The sequence below is a fragment of the Megascapheus bottae genome, chromosome 9 (genome assembly GCF_031878675.1).
Source record: "Megascapheus bottae isolate mThoBot1 chromosome 9, mThoBot2.hap1, whole genome shotgun sequence".
In the NCBI taxonomy this organism is placed as follows: Eukaryota; Metazoa; Chordata; class Mammalia; order Rodentia; family Geomyidae; genus Megascapheus; species Megascapheus bottae.
Genome location: NC_143517.1, coordinates 51,810,198 through 51,832,536, shown reverse-complemented (window position 1 = coordinate 51,832,536; position 22,339 = coordinate 51,810,198). Strand labels below are relative to the sequence as shown.

General features: G+C 39.3%; 1 protein-coding gene across 1 annotated transcript in view; it reads left to right on the top strand.

The window, feature by feature from the left end:
- Ext1 (exostosin glycosyltransferase 1) overlaps window positions 1-22,339 on the top strand; it is a 269,185-nt gene that overhangs the window by 221,065 nt on the left and 25,781 nt on the right. Inside the window, exons 2-4 of the mRNA XM_090339305.1 lie at window positions 12,871-12,964; window positions 14,496-14,603; window positions 19,322-19,441. Of these exons, the coding sequence (XP_090195431.1) occupies window positions 12,871-12,964; window positions 14,496-14,603; window positions 19,322-19,441 (322 nt within the window). The remainder of the gene's footprint in view (window positions 1-12,870; window positions 12,965-14,495; window positions 14,604-19,321; window positions 19,442-22,339) is intronic.

Genomic DNA, 22,339 nt, shown 5'->3' with positions numbered 1-22,339 from the left:
ACATTGATCCCAGTCTGGTTTAAATCAGCATAGACTCACAATCAGTCACTTGTTTATAATAATTTATTTCTGACAAAATTAGGTATATTATCCTTATTTGTGCATATTTTATTAGGTGATTCTGCATAAACACATCTAAAGACATTCTTTTTTCATTAAAAAAAGGTTTGTTTTTCTATTTTTCTGAAGACATTTTCAGAGAGCCCTTGCTTTCAGAGCAGAAACCCTTTGCAGAAGTTGATGATTTTTAACATTAACTAGAGAAATAAGACTAGAAGTGGATTAGAAAAAGATGGAAAAGTACTTTCCACATTTTTTTTTACAAATTTGTCATATGAATTTTCCTTGCAAATAGTGCCAGCAATCTGGACACTTTATGGTGTCATAAATAGTTCATACCCATGAGGAATGGGGCATGGATAGAATGATCTGACATTAGCAATTTTTCTTATCTTTTTTCCTGTTTCCTTTTTGTTTTTTTTTTCCTTTTTCATGTTTTCTTTCATCCCCTTTTCTTTTTCTTTTTTGGTGGTACAGTACTTTTTTGATTTTTAGGTTTTTTTGTTGTTGTTGTTACTTGTTTATTACCAGTCCTGGAGCTGGAACTCAGGACCTGGGCACTGTCCTTGGATACTATTTTTTGCTCAACACTAATGCCCTGCCACTTGAGCCACAGCATCACTTCCAGCTTTTTCTGTGTATGTGGTACTGAGGAACCGAACCCAGGGCTTCATGCACTCTACCACTAGGCTATGCTCCCAGCCCTGTTTTGTGTGTGTGTGTGTGTGTGTGTGTATGATTTTTAGACTCAGGGCTTCCCACTTGCTAGAAAACTGTTCTGTCACTTGAGTCACACTCCCATTCCTTATTTGCTTTGGTTATTTTTCAGATGGTATATGGCTGTTTCCCCTGAGCCAGACTACTGTCCTACAGGCATGTCCCATTGCATTTGACTTGATTTTTGAGATGGGATCTTGTTAACATCTATTACTTGGGTAGCCATGAGCCTGTCATATCAAACCCTTACATAAACCCTTACAGATATAAACCACTGCGCTCAGCAATGACAATGTCTTTCTTCTTTCTGTCTGTCTGCCTATCTGCCTGTTTGCCTGTCTATCTGCCTGTCTGCCTGTCTATCTGCCTGCCTGTCTGTCTGTCTTTCTTTTCTTTCTTTCTTTCTTTCTTTGTTTCTTTCTTTCTTTCTTTCTTTCTTTCTTTCTTTCTTTCTTTCTTTCTTTCCTACTTTCTTTCCTTTTTGGTTGGTTTTGGGACTTGGAACTGTGGGCCTGGGCATTGTCCTTGAGCTCTTCAGCTCAAGGCTACTGCCCTACCCCTTGAACCACACCACCACTTCCAGTTTTCTAGTGGTTAATTGGAGATAAGAGTTTCACGGACTTTGGTGTCTGACTGGCTTTGAACCGTGGCCCTAAGATCTCAGCCTCCTGAGTAGCTCGGATTATGGGCATGAGCCACCATGCCTGGCTAACAACAGTTTCTTAAACAATTGTTTCTTGACACACAGGCAGTACTAGAGCCTGGATTATAATGATGGATAAGAACAGGAAAGTTTCTGCTCTTACACAATATTATATATGTATGGAGAGAAAGAAAGTAAGCCAGCAAAACAAACATGTAAATTCACACAGTAATAAATGCCAGGACAGAGATGAAACAGGGAAGTTGGAAGAGAGCTGGAAACATACAGGCTGGTCTGAGCACACCTCTCTGAAGCAGGTCAGTTTGCATACCAATAGGCATCTTGAAATAGAGAGGGAAGAAGAATGCTCTTGGCAGAAGGGACAGCAAGTATAAGTCCAGGGGTTGAAAGCGACTGTACCATGCTGAGAAACAGAGCTGGATGTTATAACTAGATGGTAAGCAAGCAAAGGGGCCTCCGGAGGTATATGCACAGGTAATTTTTTATGGTTCCTGGTCACCCAAGGAGGGGTGTCACTGTTATTCTAAGAATTACTAAGAGCTACTCTAGGGTTCATTCTGGGTATAACATTAGAGAAAGTTCATTGGCTACTTGATGGCAAATAGATTATAAGGAAGACTTGGTTGAGCCTAGTCTATTTTAAAGCTAGAAGGAATCAAAGCATTCTTCCTGTTGTTCTGCCCATTGTTCCTCCCAGTGGAGGAATAAAGTGGATGAGATACAGGAAAGAGGAGTGTGAGTTTCCACTCCAGGTCCTGTGGAATTACATGAGCCACTGGAAGATAGATCACTGGAGACTTTCCATCTTTGCTTTGCCAAGGCTCTCGGGAGCTGCTCAGTACTTATTTGTCCAATGTATTAGTTACTTCTGCATAACTGTGACCAAAATACCTGAGAGACCTGTTTAGGAAGAATTATTTAATTTAGCCTACTGTTTCAAAGACTTCATCTCTATGGTTCCATATTGGCTAGGTTGATTCTGGATATATTGTAAGACAGAACATGATATTGGGAACATGTGAAGACAGAGTCTATTCATCCCATGGTGGACAGGAAGCAGAAAAGACATTCTAGGGCAAAATATTCCCTTCAAAAGCACACTTTCAGTGACTTAATTCCTCCAGATAAGAATTACTTCCCAAAGTTGCCACTGCCTCCCAAAATAGCACCATCAACTGAGAACTAGATATTCAACATATGAGCTATGGAGGATACTTCATATTCAAGTCATAATATGCACTAAGTAGATAATGGGATATAAGGCATCCTTAAGGATATCTGGTATACCATTCCTTCATCAGGTACTTGGATTTTCTTTCTCTGTGCCACAGCTTTATCTTAAAATAAGGACACTAAGGAGTCCTCTAGTTTTTCAGCTGCTTCTCCGGGGGGCTGTGGGAGGTATGACCAGCTGGAGGAGGAAGGAGTGGTGACTCAGCTCTACAGACTGTCTCCCCAGGGTACTATTGTGGCTCTGCCAGAGGAAATGACAGAATCTAGACTTCTGGGCCCTTCCAGTCCCCAAGAAGTCAACCCTCAAGAACGAATGGCCTAGTAAATCAGCATTATGTGGCATCAGATTTTTCACCATAGAAGAATAATTTTTGTGTCTTGTGGTCATGCCCCCATATCTATCCATTATATGCTCACAAACCAGATGACAGCTTGTTTCATGCAACTTGTATATTGTATTGAATGTCCTAGAGTTTCTTGAGTATGCATCATGTCACCTTACATAGCTAGCAGGTCTTGTTTGTGTATTCAGTGCCAAAGGCAAAGGAGTGAGCTGGTCTCTACTGTTAAAGCCACAGAGTAAAATCCAATGATAATGGTAGTGAAAGGGGCATTCTGAGAGGCAAACGAAGTACTGTTTTGTGAGCTGTTGGTAAATTCTTCATGTACTATATAAACAATTGAGTACAGGTACCGGATAAGACATTAAACACAAAGACTATAAGGCACAGATAGATTCTATCTACATAGTACTTATCCTGGTTTCCAGAACAGCTCTGAAGGAATGCCAAGCATCCTTCTCATCTGAGTATAGAACAAGGCTGGCTTTGCTAGAAAGGATGCTTTGGATTAAAAAAAGGAAGTGGTCAAGCTGACACATGTGATAGAACCTATAATCCTATCACTCAGGAGACAAAGATAGGAGGATCAAGAGTTAGAGACTAGCGTGGACTTGACATGGGAAGCAGTTAAATGAAATGGGATTGAGTGGAGGTTCTCAAAATACTGGGTTAGGCCCAGTTTTTGTTTGTTTGCTTGTTTGTTTTTATTCCCCCTGCAGGCCTTTGAACAAAGGTCTTTGCCATCATTGAGGAACTTTCTTGTTGTTGTTTAGAGCCTTTTTTCTTTATCTAAATACTTAAAATTAATAACTTTACAACCCTCCAGGCATTTCCTATTAAACACCAGTATTTCTTTTCTGAATATTTTTTCAAGATTGTTTACGAAAGTACATAATCAGTACATAAGCAAAGTCAAGAAGCTGAATTGGATTTGAAGCTAACCATTTAATAACTACCTGATAGTAGGTGAAGAATATGGAACCTGCTGTCAACATGCAAAAGACAAAACATCGTTGTCAGAGCAGTAGAGAACTTTCACAGCTGTTTTCTTTACATTAGGGATACAAGAAGAACGGGGGAAGAGTCCATGTGAATAGTACTGTGAATACATTTAACCTAATCTTAAAATAATGGTCTTTGCCAAGCTAATGGAACACTAATTTCCCATTCTTATTATTGTACCAAGTGAAGACCATCTTTAACAAGTTGTCAGGCCTTTAGAAATAACAACAGAGAAGCATGAAGGGAAAGTATACAAAAGGAAACAAAACAAAAAGAAAAGAATTATTTTTGCCATTCCCAAAGTCAGTTAGGTTCCAGTGAAATAGAAGAGTGGGCAATATCCTAGGCAGGCCTGGCATAGCCAGGAATTGGGTATGTTGGTTGGTAGCCAAAGTAAAATTTGTCACAGTAAAGGCCTTGCAGCTTTTCTTAGTCTCCTTCTTGTTCCCATAGCTCTACCTAAATTCAAAATTGATGGAACCAGAATATGCTTCTGCCACTTAGCTGCACTTTGGGGTAGATTCCTTAGGAAAGGCTCTGGGGTAGATAAGCCTACCTCAACAAAAAGTAGGGCCAAGATAGGAGGCCTGGTTTCCTGGAGCTCAGCAAAAGGAACAGAAGAAAATGGGCAACTTGTCAGTAAGCAATCAAGTCAGGAGGGGAATAGAGGTGGGACTGGAGGAATGAGCAGAGGCTTCCTCCAAGCAAGTAGAATTTAAGTAAGGAATGACAGAGGAGCATGAAGTGACCCTTTCCAAGGTTAGCTTCTGGTTCTTGGTCTGTCCCAGAGGACAAGCTCTTTGCGCCCTGGCTCCACTCCGCTGGGCCATTCCTGTGGCAGAAGGCCTGGGTAAAAGGTTAGTGCTAAGATAATGACCTTGGGTTTCCCCACTGTAGCTCTTCTGGATCATTTATCCATGGAGGGCCATTGTTGCTGCAGGCTCTTTTCTTGTTAATGCCTTTTCTTCTCCTTGGGCCCAGGTAACCCTTTATTTAGCATTGTCAGAATTGTTTTATTTCTAGCAGAGAATTTGTCCCCACGTGTTTTAGAATTGCATTTATCTCAGAATAGTTTTGCAATTTGGCATTGCTGAGTAGAAAAGCTGGAGCTATAAAACCTCCCGGCCTCCCAAAAGCTTCCTGAGAGTAATATCACAGGGCACAATGGGTTCACAATCTTTCGCTTTCACCTCTGCTGGCTTCAGTGAGCCTGCCCTTCCAAGAAATGCTCTAAGAGGCAATAGAGCACATCTTAGACACTGCCCTCCTTGTCCATACCCCACAAAGCCTCCACACACTACTTCAGCGCCTGTGAAATGGGGCCAATAGTGCATGCCCATGTCATAGTTACAAAGAGAAGGAAGTCCATATTGTATAGCACAGTGCCCTCACTCACTAGAAAGGTTGAATCAGTGGTGTGAATATTATAATCGATGCCATTAATGGCTGTCATATTTCATTGAGTTCCTCTTTAGTAAACAGAAACCAAGATGTCTTCTATGCCTCTAGAAGAACAGATGGGCCCAATACCAGCTATGTTTATTAAATATATGCAAATAGTGAGTATCACCTAGTATAAGTTTATGGTTTTGAACCATCTATAGATGCTTAGGAGAGGGCAAACAAAGATATAGGCTACTGTACTTTTTCCTATGAAAGGATGGTGTAACTATATTTCATGAGAGGCTATGAGGCTTACATATATGTGACAGTAAGTACTTCCCACAGGGTATTTACACCCCAGGACCAGCCACAGAATGTTATCATCCTCCCTTCTTTGAATTGAACTGAATTAATTTGTGTGCGTGTGTGTGTGTGTGTGTGTGTGTGTGTGTGCGTGCATAGGTGTACACTGTGTAGACTAACTGGAGGCAACATGCTTGAATGGAAAGAAAATGGCCTCGGAATCAGGAAGCCTGGTATTGAAACCCTAAGATTGCTAGCCCTAGTTGTGAACTAAGTTGACAGAGGTAGAGCTTTCTGAACTTAGTTACCTCCCTGGGAAGCTGGATATAAAGTCCCCAGTGCCACCCTTGATGCCAAGCCACTTTTCTGCTGAGCCCATCAGACAGACTCACAACCATGTTTGGGCTCCTGGGTCACATCCCCGGCCATCCGAGTGGGGACCTTACCCACCCGTTTCTTCATTGCCCCACTTTGGCCATTCACATCGAGGGTTCTCCCATCAGCTCCTCATGCTACTCCTTCCTTTGTAACGTATAACAGTCTCATTTTCTCCATGGAGCTACTTTCATGGCCTGCGGCCATTGCTGCTTCTGTGTATGTCTCCTGCCCCATGTCTTCATCCTGGAACATCCCTCACTGAGTTATAATCATTGAATAATGTATCCTTCTTTTCCCTGGACCACAAGCCCCTTGAACAGTACCTGACATGTGTTGAACACATGTTCACTGAATGAACAATAACTAAAAAGCTCCAAGGATGTTAATTTGATTTTCCTCACTTTATGGGATTCTGATAGTGAAAAATTATTTTTATTTCCTTTCTTCTTTTTGTGAGGGATGTGATTTGAACCCGGGCATAAGCAAAAAAGATTAATTACTTATGAGAATAGGTCTGGAGGGAATAGATCAGCTGTTGATGTTAAATGATTCATTCACAAATAAATACTCAAGACAAACAATGACATCTCTGGGAGACTAGAATGGCATATGCATGGTCTGGATTGCTTGCATCTTTCCTGTCCACTTTGGTTAGCTGAAAGCAGACTCATTTTATAGATGTATGCACTACAAAGTGACGTCGGGAAGCCCAGGAGGACCCGCATGGGGCAGCAGTGACATCCTTGACTATGACACTTAGATAATAAAGCAAGATCCTTTCAATTAGAAGCCGCTGTTCTGTTGTGATTCACAGCTTCCGTTTTCATATGACTTTAAAGGATCTGCTCTACATTTGTCTCTTGGCTCTGTCTTTGGGAATCTGTTTTTATTTATTTCTTTTTTATTGTTGCTAGTTGTTTCTTTAATTGTCTTTAGTTCCCTCTTCTGATACAATTTACCATACAGCTCACAACTATGTAGTACTTGAGCAATTCTACTGCCTGTGCATAATTTCATTTGATCTTCACAGTTTGGGGGTTCAGAGAAGTTAAATGAATTTGTATGATTTACATGGGGACCACACAAGACATAATAGATCCCAACGCCAATTTCTCCACCCTAATTTCCTAACTATAAACTGCCTATGTTTTCTTTTATATGCTATCACTTCCCTTCAGCTGTAATGATAATAGTTACCAGTTATGGACTTGCTTGCAATGTGCCTGTGCCTCACTTAAAATCTACCCTCCCTACAGAAGTAATTTTTTCCCCTTTTGCCAACTAGGAAACTAAGAGTAATTTCCCCAAGATCACTTAGCCTGTAATGGCAAAGCTGGAGTTGGAGCCCTGGTTTGCCTGTGTCAGAAGCTGTTGAATCACTAAAGTCTCTTAATCACCAACCTCTTAAGCATCACGTCTATGCTTCTCAAAATGTAGGGTGTGTCATCATTACCTTGTTAAAACAAGCCCTTCCCCCCTAGTTTCTGACTCAGCAGGCTTGGGCAAGGCAGAGAATTTCCATTTCCCACTGTGTTCCCAGGTGATGCAGCTAGAAGCTGGAAGAACACTTGGTGGCCCTGGACCTCTCTGTCCTTCTTCACTAGTTGCACTGAAAGGCTGCCAGCAAAAATGTATTTCATATGGAAGGGAAGGACTTTAATTATGCATTATTACATAGCCCATTTTAAATGGGGTATATTCCATCCATTATTCAGTTGCAGCTTTAGCGAGAAAATTATATGACCATTGAGTGGTACTGGTCTCTAGGTTAAAGCTAGGGTCATGTCATTTTTTTTTTTTTTTGCACTTACTTAGTGATACTCCTCCATCTTCTGTGTCATTACCTAGAGAGTGGGGGAGCTTAATGCCATCTGAAAAGGCTAACAAAACTATTTATTAATCCAAGCTGATCTGCCTCTCAGATTAGTTGTCTCATCTACTTTAGCTTTTTGTCCTAGGATAGCTTGTTTATCTTGTATGTTTAGGTCATGTGTGATTATAATGTGCTTTACATTTCCACACCTAAGGAATTGGAGAGAATTAGTTTACTTTAAAAGATTATTATCTCCCACTTGACCTATCAAGCGTGCCTGTCTTTCCCCTTTCTACCTAACCAACAGAGGCCATTAATCTGTTCTCTGTCGTTATATTTATTTTATTTCATGAATGTTATGTAGTATTTAGATTGGCTTTTTGATGTGACACAATCTTCCTGGGGCTGTTGACTATATACATCAATAGCTACCACCTTTTGTGTTTGGCCGAGAAGTACTGTAGGCTATGGCTTTGCCACAATGCTTTGTATCATTCATGCACTGAAGGGCATTTGGGTAGTTTTCTAATGTGGGAAGCTATTACAGACAAAACTGCTATGCACATTTGTGGACAAATTTCTATGCAAGTATGTAAGTTTTCATTTCTCTGGGATAAATGCCCAAGAGTGAAATTGCTGGGTCATATGCTAAGTCCATTTTTAGTTTGAAAAGGATTTGCCAAGCTGTTTTTTCAAAGTGGTTGCACCATTTTAAATTTCCCAGCAGTAATATGGAAAGAGGTCTAAATTTTCCACATGATAGCACCCATTTTCATTTGTCCCTTCATATTATAACCGCCTTGATGAGTAAAATATGGTTTGATTTGCATTTTCTCAATTACTAATGAATTTTACTCTGTGTGTGTGTGTGTGTGTGTGTGTGTGTGTGTGTGTGTGTGTGTGTGTGTGTGTGTGTTTACTAGCACTTTGCATGCTTTCTTTGGAAAAATATCAATTCAAACTCTTTTTAAACTGGATTTTCTTTTTTTATTATTGAGTCAGAGGAGTTCTTTATGTGTTTGAGATAAAAGTTCTTTATCAGATTATGGTTGTCATGTATTTTCTTCACTTATCTTTTGGAGTCATGAGCCAGGGTCGAATTGGTATAGGTGGAATTCATATCAAGTATAGTGGTCATAGATTCCATGTTACCAACAATTCTTGCCAAGATTAAAGAGATTTTGTTTGTTTGGTTTTTTGTTTGGATTTTTGTCAGTCATAGGGCTTGAATTTGGGGCATGGATCTATTCCTAAGCTTTTTTTACTCAAGGTTAGCATTCTACCACTTTGAGCCACAGTGCCACTTCTGGATTTCTAGTGGTTAATTGGAGATATGAATTTCACGGACCAGGGCCAGAAGCATGGCCTAGTGGTAGAGTGTTCACCTAGCATGCAGGAAACCCTGGGTTTGATTCCTGGGTACCACATATACAGAGGGGGGGAAAAAAAGCCAGAAGTGGTGCTGTGGCTCAAAGTGATAGAGTGCTACTCTTGAGAAAGCCCAAGGACAGTGCCCAGGCCCTGAGTTCTAACCCCAGGATTGGCAAAAGAAAACAAAAATAAACAAAAAAAAAAGTATCTCATGGACCTTCCTGTCAGGGTTGGCTTTGAGCACAGTTCTCAGATCTCAGCCTCTTGAGTAGCTGGAATTACAGCTTTGCACCACTGACCTCCGATAGGCAGATTTTTTTCTTTTTGACTGAACTTTCCTCCTTTTGTCATTATGCTCGAGGGAAGGTTTTCAAGAAACTTTAAATCAATTCTTTACATTTTTTTTACTAATTAAATTATTGCTTTCTGGGGAGAATATGCACAGGATTCTTTAAAGCCCTTCTGGAAGGCTAGCTACAAGCAGAGTTCTTAAGGTATAAATACCTCCAGGAGATATGATTGCACTTTTCTTTGCAATCACGTAGGAAAACTCTTCTGTCATTACCTAGAAAGTTTTCATCTTATCAGTTGTTACTTCAGTCTTTGGAAAATCTTAATAGCTAGAGAAGACCTCTGGACAACATTTCTAAGAATGAGTCCATGTCTAAAGTATTTCTTCTTCCTTTTTTTTTTAAGCATTTTATTGTTGTCATAAAAGTGATAGACAGAGGGATTGCAGTTGAATAAGTTAGGAAAGGAGTGCATTTCTTTTTGGACAGTGACACTCCTCTCTGGTTCTCTCTGTTTTTCCTCCTGTCCCCACCTGAGGTATGTCTTAGAAAAGTCACTAAATAGCTAAACAGGTTTAAGTATTGATAAAACTATCTCAACATGTTGAGTGTTCCAGTAGTAAACATACAACCTGGAAGCATGAATGTCACATGTAGATGCTATCATTACATCTTCAGTTAGAACCCCCAGCCATTCATAGGCTCAGTAACCATAAAACCCTAAACAAAGGTAGGGTAATGGATTACTTGCATTTAGCAATCTAAACGGGAACCTTCAGATAAATGTCTTACATACATATGATTATTATGGAAACTTTTCATGCCGTGAACTAATCCCAAATGGCATTTTTCTTTCTCACCTAAATATGATAATATAAAGATAGTATAAATGGAGTGTTAGAACTGACTGGTTGGTCACCTAATCCAACTAGCTTGTTTTTATTTGTTTGTTTGCAGGTGAGGAAACTGAAGCTTAGAAAGTACCTGAGTTTTTCTCATAATCTTATAGCTAAGCAGCTTCCTATCTTACTCTGGGGTACTCTCCCCTACTTCACTATGAAAATGACTGTTCATTTCAGTTATGCTACTTTGTTTGCTTCGTCAGCAATACATTCTACTGTACTTCCATTTAAAAGCCAGCACCTTAGCATAACTGTCATCTGAACGTGTCTCCTATAACTTTTCTGCCCTTCTGCAACTGGCAACTTTGAAACTTGTTACAATCCAGAACACTAATAGGGTTTCACATTTTTAGCAGCCTAATGATGAGGTTATAGAGCCTTCTGTGCTATCCCTCAGGGGTTTCTATTCTGGGCATCTATTAAATCTTACTGTAGTTTCAAATATATTCGACCTTTCTATGTTTGAAAAAAAATCAGCCAAAACTTTACACATAAATTTGTGTATGTGTGGATGTGTGTTTCTCTCTTCTGTTTCTATTATTAGATAGATTATGAACATTTGAAATTGTAGATACTTGTCAGTTTTTTTCTGTTTGGTGAGAAAAGAGAAGTCATTACCAATATAATTTAGTATTTTCTTTTATTTAGCTAAATTTGATCCTTCTGAAAAAATCTTTTCTACTTTGAAGTCTATTTTGCAGTTTAATTAATGCAGTAAGGATTTTTTTTTTTACTCTCAATGGATACAATCTTAATCTATTCACAGTGACCTTTTCTTGTGCAAATTAGTTGTACATGCTTGTTTAAGCAAATGGTCCTTTGCCTGATGTCTCTTCTTAATGACAGGGTTTATAATTGAAAATTGGCTTTCTCCCATATGCCTGGTTTGTATGAGAATATAAAAATAGATATGGACTTTAAAACTATAAACGTATATATCAATATCCAAAAAGAGGGAGAAGGAAGAACCCAGTGCCTTCCGGCTATGATTAAATTAGACTATTAGAGTCAGAAAATGCTGGTGACATATGCTACTGTCAAAGTCACACCTGTCTGCTCAGCATTGGAAGCTCTTTAAAAAAAATGAGAGTGATTTTTATCTTGGCTGTTAGAATCAGAGCCTTCCTAGGACATGCGCCATCTCTAGTTTCCCAAGTTTTCTTCAACTCCTAATGAAGTTGAAACTTCATGTACAAATATGTTTGTGGCAGTCACTTTTAAAGTGATAGCCTTAAAAAAATTAATTTTTAGTTGTTTCGAAGCTTCACCAGCATAAAGAGACAGATGAGACGCCTGTTCTATTACCTATTTTTTGAAATGCATAAACACTGTAATAGCATGCATTTGAGAAAATGAAATAACCATCCATCTGTATTCCAGTTTCCCTTTCTCTTTCCTAGTTTTGTTTTGTTTTTTTTAAACTCATCCTATCTTTCAGTCTTGTCTTCTTTCCCTATTCCTCAGGCCAGCCCCCTTCAATCTTGCCACCTTGTGTTCTTCTAAGTCATGTCAGCCATTCTTAAATGGCAGTATTTGCATGGGGACAGCTGAGTATTTTTGATGGGATGTTCTCCAGCATGAAGGAGAAAACAGATGTTTTGTGCTTATAATGGAGCCTTATACCAGTAGTTTTTGATCGTTTTTAATGGTTTCGGTGGTAGAGAACAGGAACTAAATTTGGTTTTACTTAATGGATGGCATCAGAGAGAAAAGGAGAGATGATGAAGATTTAGGTCTGTGGGGCCACCTGTTTCATCAACACACACACACACACACACACACACACACACACACACACACGCACTGATTTTGGAAGCAGAGTCTAGGCACGGACCGTTGTTAGAAGGACTATCAGACTTATCTCTTGTTTTTTGTGTTTTGTTTTTGTTTGGAAAATTGTTTTTTCTTTTCTTTAAGCTATCATTAAGTAGCTGTACGAAGGGGTCACCATTCAACTATGTCAGCTTGTAAATGCAATGCACCTTGATCAATATCAACCCTTTCATCATTCTCCCCATCTCTCCCAAACCCACACACCCCCTGAATTAACTTGGTTCCATTTTCACATGTACACATTGAATATGGTAACTGCAGTTGCCCACTCTTGTTCTCTTCATTTGTCTGTCCTTCTTCCCTTGACCTCCCTCCCCTCCAATGTCAACACAGACTTGTCTTTTTATATGCAGTTTACAAAACAAACTCAATGATTTTTTTCCCACATGTGTGTTCACATGGTGCAATGACCCCACATATCAAAACAACAATAACAACAAGGCAGGTAAAGTGAGAGCCAGTCTTCCCTAGAGCTCTCCAGGGTTACTCTGGATAAATTCGGCCTTCCGTCCCTCACAATCATCATCTCCCCCATTCCTACTGGGTGTTTGTTTACTAATCATGTCTCCTCTCTTTGTAGGTATGATTATCGGGAAATGCTGCACAATGCCACTTTCTGTCTGGTTCCTCGTGGTCGCAGGCTTGGGTCTTTCAGATTCCTGGAGGCCTTGCAGGTAAGAGACTCCAAAACTTTCCAGACTAGAGCTAAGTATTGAAGCCACACTCCATAGGTTTGACCTTATTATTTCTCCTTAAATAAATACCTCCTAGATAAGATTTCCCTTGAAATTTGAGGGTTTTCCCCCAAGAAAATCTGAAAATACTTTTGCAAAGGAGGAGGCCAAGGGAATGATCCACTGCCTTTGCATATGGTAAGATTATCCATGTCATGAGGAAAGAGGATTCACCTGGGACATGCTTGCAAATAGAAGGCTGGCTTGATTACATATTTGGCCTGGTGGGCTCCTCAAAGGGATCCTGCTCTTTCCTTGGAAGCTGATCTCAAGAGTAGAGAAAATAATATATTACAGTAGATCCCCAAAACAAAATTATAGGTCTCATCCACATCTTGGTCTTCTGCTACGTGATTCTTCTAAATTGTAGAATACTTCCCTCAGGTTACATTATTACTTGGCTGTGCTATTCCAAGGTAATGTAATTCTGAAATCCTGTTCCATTTCTGGAAGCTTGTGTGGGACTCTACCTGCTTCTCAGTGTCATTGCAGAAGACCCTTCTCCTACTGAGACAGTTGCTCATATTACCAGGAATTAGCCCTCTTCCATTGCATGGGGGAAAGCAAGTTCCCTGCGTCTCCCCTCCAACCTCCCTGTTCTCTTTTCTTTTTTCCCCTGGTGTTCTACTCCATGTCCAAATCCATGCATTTCCTACCAGGCTTCATCATTTCCTGCCCCTCCCGGCCTGGCTGCAAATCCGTCTGTCATGTCCTCCCACATAAGAGTTTCCTTCTCTGAAAATCTTCTCCGGAACAGTCCCTGTGTTCTGTGTAGCATGCCATGGTTGGGTTCTTGGGGTTGGGGGTGGGGGGAGGTGTTGCATGGAGCTGGAGCACATTGTTCTCTCGATTTGATGATGAGTTACTTGGAACCAGCGTGTTGTCATTAGCTTATTTATGTGTGTTGGCTGTTAGATGCCTGTGCAGATGGTAAATGGGTATGCGTCAGTCCACACAGAAGGGAGTGAGGTTCTGGGTTAAAAATGTGCAGAGCAAGGGAAAGAACATCCTGTTAACAACAGTGAAGTCCACAGAGCGTTGCGTTGGAGGGCTGGGCCCGATTCTGCTCTTGCTCTCTCGTGACATTGCGGTCAGCTTTGCCGGCAGACTTGTGGCACTTTATTTTAACAAAACCATTTATATTCAGGGTTGGTTTTTTATCTTTGGATCTTGCTGATGAAAGCTTTTGTTGCATCAGTAAAACTTCTGCAACGGGGGCCAGTTGTTTCCATGGAAGTAAAGTCAGCCAAACTATGTACTAAAAGAGAAATGGGTGTGAACATTCTAAGGCCAGACTCACAAATCTTAAAAGTTCATCTGGCTACATACAATCTCATATGTCTTGATAATTCCTCAGTTGACTTACTTGCTTGCCTGAGCAGTCCAGGATCCTTGCAGTGCATGAGCCATTGCAGTAGTTGTATTTGCACTGATTGGACTTGTTTCTGCATGGGGTCTCTTCTTTTCCCAGGCTGCCTGTGTCCCCGTGATGCTCAGCAATGGATGGGAGTTGCCATTCTCTGAAGTGATTAACTGGAACCAAGCTGCCGTCATTGGCGATGAGAGATTGTTATTACAGGTAAGAAGGGACGGCGGCCTTCAAGGCAATAGCAGATTATTACTGCCCCCATCCAAACTTTCAAAGAAGATGAATCCAAAAGGTCAGCGTCATAAAAGAAATTATATTGGGAGAAGATTGCCTGTGTCATGGTGAATAGGAAGGCATTTAATAGAGCATTGTTCACGTTCCAACACAAAAATCTGCCCAGGTCCACAGCATCTCTTCTGAAAAGTGGAAGTAGCAGGTAAAGAGCATGCACGGTGTGGAGCCCCGTAGCTCACTCTTGTAATCTATCTCATCAGGAGTCTGGCATCTGAGACTCGAGGTTTAAAGCCAGCCTGAGCAGGAAAATCTCTGAGGCACTGATTTCCAGTTAACCAGCAAAAAGCTGAAAATGGAGCTGTGGAGAAGAGCACCAGCCTTGAGCAAAGAAAGCCAAGGAACAGCATCCAGACCCTGCATTTGATCGTTAGCATCAAAGGCAAAACAAACAAAACCAGAAGAGCATGAACTTTGATGGTGAGAAGAGATGGGCTTTCCATCTCCTTCATCACCAGAATTGTTCATAAATGATACTCTTGGCCACTTTAGATTCCTTTGTTTTGTTTTATTCTTATTTTTTTTTGGCCAGTCCTGGGGCTTGAACTTAGGGCCTGAGCACTGTTCTTGGGATTTCTCAAGTCTAGAGCTCTACCACTTGAGCCACAGTACCTCCTCCAGGCTTTTCTGTATATGTGGTACCAAGGAATCAAACCCGGATCTTCATGCATGCTAGGCAAGCACTCTACCACTAGGGCAAACTCCCAGCCCTTCTTCAGTTTTTGTATTCACTTCAGAGTTGTTTTCAGAAAGCAGCTTCATTAGAGTTAATTCTTCTGCTTAGCATTGTTTTCTTGACTGATCCTGCCATTGTTTTCTTTAGGGGAGAAAAATTAAAAGATACCTAATAAAACTTTGAACTGCTTAAGGCAGAGGGATATAATATGGTCAGAGAAAGCCAAGGGCAAGAAAAGTCAGTGAGGATTTCTAGAGCTTCTGGTGCAAGCATGTTTGAGGTTCACCAGAAATTGCCATACTCTTTTCTCCAGAAATGCTAGGATCATTAAGTTTTCCTTCATATGGCATTGTACATGTTTATCTTTAAACCACCACAAATATTTATAGAAAGACTATCTTTGAGTATCTTTGCATTTTTTAGAATTATTGTTGATATCCAGAAAATTGAGTTTCGGGTTCTGTTGTGAAATCTGTGCTGTACCACTCCTCTAGTGGAATGGTGAAGGAATGCAGTCCTCTCCTAGAAGAAACTGTGAAATATCTGTAACTCACAGGGAAGTGGTCTAAGCAGCTCCAGCTGGGCCACAACTCCTGAATCATTGCTTTTGTCTTACCCTCTGGTCTATGGTCTTGGGAGTGACTGGACCTCAGGAAACAAAACCCAGAAGGAAAATGTGATCAGGAAATGGTAAAATTTTCATTGGGTATAATAGAACTTTTTTTTTAGGTATTCTCTGAGCAAGTTTTGTGAAAGGGGACACATTATGACAATGATTTCATTAGTAATTTATTGCTGACAAACTGAGAAAAGACTCTTCTAGCACAGAGAAAACTGTGTACTTGTGAAAGGCCAAATGATATATATGGTTCTTTTTTTTTGGCTGAAAAAATATATTTTATTTGCTTATTTGCTTGTTTAGTTATTTATTTCTATTGACATTTACAGTAGATAACCCAGGCTGTGTCCTCTACTCAGAAATGACATTAAAAATCCTTTTGTTCAATTTTTAGTTCTGAAAATACCATTGCTATATCTATATATGGTTCTTTTCTATCTTTTTTTTTTTTTTTTTTGCTGGTCTTGAGGCTTGATCTCTGGGCCTGGGCAGTGTCACTAAGCTTCTTTTGCTCAAGGAGCTTTACCATTTGAGCCACAGCACCAGTTCTAGCTTTTTTGAGTAGTTTATTGGAGATAAGGGTACGATGGACTTTCTTGCTTCATCTGGCTTTGAACCACTATCCCCAGATCTCAGCCTCCTGAGTAGCTAGGATTATAAGTGTGAGGCACCAGTGCCTGGCTCCAGTTTTTAAACAGCACATGCTCATTGAAGGAAATTGGGGAAGTAAAGAAAATTAGAAACATGAGCCTGAGCCATTAATTCTTCCCATGAATGTGAACGTGGAATTTGTTTGGGGCATGGCAAACATTACAAAAAACTTAATTTATAATTGTCTAGTGTTTACAACATTTATCAGAGCCAATGGATATTTCACCCATTAATGCATCTTTGTAGCTTAACTGATGATTCCCTCCATGCTAAACTTACTGGTATTTTTCCTTCCAGTCTGCAGTCTGTCTTTGCACAGCTGCCTCCATATTGAGCAGCAACAGTACTGTCATTAACAATGGTTTTAAAGAGTTGGCACCAAGCCCAAATGTGCGCTCTGGGAAATGTTTTTGTTATGTTACAATTTTTCATTTCCTGTTTTAGGACAGCTTGAATGTTTTTATTTGCATATATTCTTGTCATCCTGTCACCTGAGAGAGTGTACTCTGGTTTTCCTGTATCTATTTTGGTAGATCCTATTAGTTTTGTTACCATACATGACCTTTTATTAAGACTTCATTGAGTTCTTCAAGTTTCAAAACAACCCAGCCAAATTGGAATTAATTTATCACTTTCCCTTACCTGTCTCTTAGGACAGGCAGATTAATAACCAATAGCCAAATACCATTAAAACTTGGAACTGTGTCTGTTCAATCCCTTGAAATTGTCTTCCAGAGCACCTTTCAGAGTGCTGTCAGACTCCTGTATCATATGCACAGACTACAGTAGAACATAGTGCATGGAGACAGTAAGATCAAGATGTAAGATGGGATGGTATTGGCTGAATTGGTGAAATTCATTTTTCTTCTCTGAATGCCACAACAGACTCAGTTCTCCGAAGACCACATAACAATGATCTTTTGAGGCATTTGCCTAATGGATTGCTTTCTCATGACCAGGAGAAAACAGTGATACCAGCCTATCTGACTCTTAGAAAATGCCATTGACATTTAAAGGAGGCATAATTATGAAAATTGAATGGATGCATTTTTTTCTAATTTTCTCTTGGCAGCCTAGGTAATTTTCTCAGTGAGTAAATAAATTTCTTTTCACTTATCAAGGATCCATTATATAATTGGTTACTTTACCTTCTCCAAGGACATTTCATTTGCACTTGACCTTGAACTCTGATTTCAGGCTCATGTCTTCCTGGCAGGCTTTCCCCCTCCCCCTTTAACCTGCTGCCTCATTTTTTTTTTTCAAGGAGGCAGATTATAAATCCAAGTCCACACATGTGGCACAGATTTAGTAAGTGGGTTTGGATATTGCCTAAGTAAGTAATGATTTTCTTCTGTTCTTATGGTGAAAGTTTTATTATTCCTCCTACAGGGAATCTTGAATCAAACAGTATGCTACCACCTCCTTCCTCTCTAGTGGAAATTTAGGTATAGTCTTAGTCAAATGTCATAGGTAGATTTCCTGTCATTGCACCTAGCAGAGAATTTCTCCTTCAGCCTCCGCTCCTGTGTCTGTCTGATTAGTCATGCATTAGAGAGGCAAGCATGCAGAAAGAGGTGAGCCCAAAAGGCCAGTGGCTAATCACAAGGAATCTCCTCCAAGAACATGGACTCCATAAACCAGACTTCAAACTGAAATGCAGGAGTAAACCTGAAATTTTTACCAGAAACCCAGGAAGTATATTTCAGAGCTCAAACCCAAGAAAGTTGATATGCTGACATTAAGCAATTAGCCTAAGCTTTGGACACAATCACTTGGTTCAACAATTGGTCCTAAGATCGATAATGGTAAGATAGTAATGATAAGTCCTAGCAATTAAATTTCCTATGCTTTAGGCATCATTTGTTGGTACCGAGGACTCAAATCCAGGGCCTCATGCATGCAAGACAAATACTCTACCACTAGGGCACACTACCAGCCCCTGATGATGCCTTTTAAGATAACTACTACTATGAAGCAAATCTCCTAACCTTAAAATGTGTAGCAGAATATAAGATCTTTCTTCTGAATTGTATAGCATGATATAGAACAGTGTATGACTAAAAATACACCATGTTGGAGAAGCCAAGATAGACTAGGATAAAGATTAGAGCCAGAGAACAATCTAGAGAATGTAACTATTCAAAGAGGAAGGGATGTATACATAGAAACAACTAAGCCTAGTTGCTTTGAGTTGGATAGGGAGGGTCATCAATATTCACTGAATGAAAATCCTTTTATGGACATTTTATAGTTCTTGGGGTAGCAGATCTTAGAAATGCTTGGGAGAATCAAGTCTTTTGCCTTTTCCCCAAAGGCAGTGACTCTTCATCTGTAAAATTGGATTGTCCATGTGCAGAACCAAGGATTCCTGAGACTCTGAGAAGAGGAAACAAGCATTGTGACTATAGGAACCCTAAGCCTTCAACATAGCTGCTACTAAATTTTAGAACTGAATGAAGTTAATGTACAAGTTTCGTGCATTAAAAACTTGGGGGGCAGATTCACTGGATGAACTGTTTATACTGACATTTCTTAGGGTATATTTCTACTTAGTGCTTGCTGAGTATTAGTCTATCTATATACTAGGAGCTGAATGTTATGAAAAATGAAAATGTAACCCAGTGGGTTGTTTTGACCAAGCATATCCCTTTGTTCCACAGTTATAATTACTGTGTTCACCTTATGTTACAGATTCCTTCTACAATCAGGTCTATTCATCAGGATAAAATCCTAGCACTTAGACAGCAGACACAATTCTTGTGGGAGGCTTATTTTTCTTCAGTTGAGAAGATTGTATTAACTACACTAGAGGTAAGTGAGACTGCTTGGCTCATAATCTAGATTAATATAGTCTTTCATTTACTTCTCTTGTCCTCTGCTTTATTGTTCGTGATGTGTATCTAGTCAGTTAAGGTAAAACCAAATTTTCTGTTTTGGGGTATGTTAGCTAGCCCCTTTGCCATGCTCAGTCAGATTCCCTTATTCCTGACAGGCTCCAAGAGCAAAACTGTCATAGGGAGAAATTATGCCCTGGACACAGAGGTTGACTTTGACATCATGTAAGGGACTTGTGGATAATAACTATCTTCCTGTCATTCATATCCAGTGATATCCTTTGAAGACATATTTCTGCAGCACATTCTGCAAAAGGATAATGACAAAGTAAGGGGGAAACTCCTGTACCAATCAAAATTATGAATAGATTATTAGATAGCCTGATAGCTTTAAGGCCCAGCAAAATTAATTTTCAGGACATTTGTAGCCCAACCAACAGCATCCTTGTTGCAAGGAGATATAAAAAGAAAATTCGAATTACAAAAATAGAAATTAGATATAAAAAATATTTAGTTGTAGAGTACAACATTATAATAATAAAAATGTATATCTTTTAATGCTTTGGTTATGAATGGTTCCCCTTGGTTTATTGTATAGCTTTCTGTTTTATTTAAATAATATTTACATCTGTAGCTTCTCCACTTGCTACATTTGAGGAAAGATATTTTGACCTATAATTTTATTTATATAGATATATACAAAGACAGAAAGCTACACATAGAAACATTTTTCTTTCTTTTTTTTTCTTATACCGATTATATATATATTAGCCATGAAAGAAAAGAGTATCACCAACATTAGATTTGTATTCACAACATATTTCTAGTACATTAGTGGTTAACTTTTTACATTGGGCTACTAATAACTATTTAATGCAATTTATTTTATATATGTTTTGTTTGGCAATGCTGTTTTTTCTTATTTTATCTTTTATCTTGTTTTTTTTTTTTTAATTTTTATTTTGTTTGCCACTCCTGGGCCTAAGCTCAGGACCTGAGCACTGTTCTTGGACTTTCTCAAGGCTAGAGCTCTACCACTTGAGCCTCAGCACCACTTCTGGCTTTTTTCTATGTATGTGGTACCGAGGAATCGAACCCGGGTCTTCATGCATGCTAGGCAAGCACTCTACCACTAGGCCAAACTCCCGGCCCTATCTTCTTTTACTTTTAAGAGATTGTTTTCTATCCCAATGCATTTTTTTATGTTTTACTATTTATTTATTTATTTATTTATTTATTTATTTATTTTTTGCTCAGTGATTTACATGCCTCTTCTGTGTATTACTGGTTGTGTTTCGGCCTTTTTCATTTTATCTGATTCATGTCCGTTTTTAATATATTCAGATCATATTTTAAGTTCTCTCTTAAAACACCATTCTGTGTTGACCCTCTGTAAATCTTTCGTTGTTTACCATCCGTGATCTTTATTGTTTCTAATTGTTAATTTTTTCATAGATAATTATGCAATGCAAGCAGGTTTTTATGTATGTAATGACTTCCTGTGTGTGTGTTAGTCTACTCTTCTCCAGTTTTTCTTTGTTTCGCCAATACTGATGCTTGATCATAGGTCCTGTCCCTTAGCTTTTTTTTCTTCAAGGCTAGCACTCTCCCACTTGAGCTATTGCTTCACTTCTAGCTCTTTGCTAGTAAATTGGAGATAGGAGGCTCACTGATTTTTTTTTTTTTTCCCTTTTCGAGGCCGGCTTTCAACCATGGTCCTTAGATTTCAGCCTACCGAGTAGCTAGGATTATAGTTATGAACCCTTAGTAAATGACTCTGCCTCTTTCATTAAGACAGAATCCCTGCAGTGAGATTACTGACTTGAAGACTTTATAGGCAGTTCTAAGGCCCATAATACATTTTGCCAACTCAGTTCTTTACAACCATCATACCTAGACTCTTTCACAGTGGGGTACACTCTCTGACCCTATTAGTCTTAGGGAATCATAATTAAAACATATACATATAGAACTTTGCTAATTTACCAGATAGAAGATGGTGTCTATTAATTTTATAAATGTTTTAGGTTTTTTGACTGTAGATTCAGTTTTTAGCTTGTTAAGCTAGAAATGTTCAATGGTTGAATGTGTTCTATTCATCCAAGATTCTACATCTTCAGTCAAGCTGTTTTCATCTCTGAGCCTGAAAGCCTTCATCCCTTTGGATTTAAGCTGTACAGTTCTTCAGTAACATAGCTGTTTTTTTAAAACCATATACTTCATTCAAATTTATAGTAGCTGTCAAATCTTTTTACATTGTTCCAAGATTGGATTGTAACAATTTGACCTCTCAACCAGAGTGCAGGAGAGACACCACTCACTTTCCTATCTTAATTGAGAACTCAGATTATCCTACAATGCGACACAAGGGAAAATACCAGGAAATGCCAACCTCAGACACAGATAAAGCCAGTGAATCCAAAAGCAGAATTTAAGGATCATATATCAGAAATGCCCACTTGGCTTAGGACTTGGACAGTAAATCATCTGAATGGTTGAGAAGATCCTAAAGTATGAGAATAATTCCAAGTTAACTTCAGACAATACAGACGAGGTTTTTGAGCTTTTTCTGGGGTTTTTTGTTTGTTTTGTTTTGTTTTTGGTATAGTTGTGGGGCTTGAACTCAGGGCCTGGGTACTGTCCCTGAGCTCTTGTGTTCAATGCAAATGCTATACCACTTTGAGCCACACCTCTACTTCCAGTTTTCTGGTGATTAATTGGAGAGAAGAGTCTCACAGACTTTCCTTCCTGGACAGAGTTTGAACCATAATCCTCAATTCTCAGTCTTCTGAGTTGCTAGGATTATAGGTATGAGCCACCATCATCAAGCTGGTGGATTCTTATTCAAGGATTCTTTATTAAAGACAATCCATAC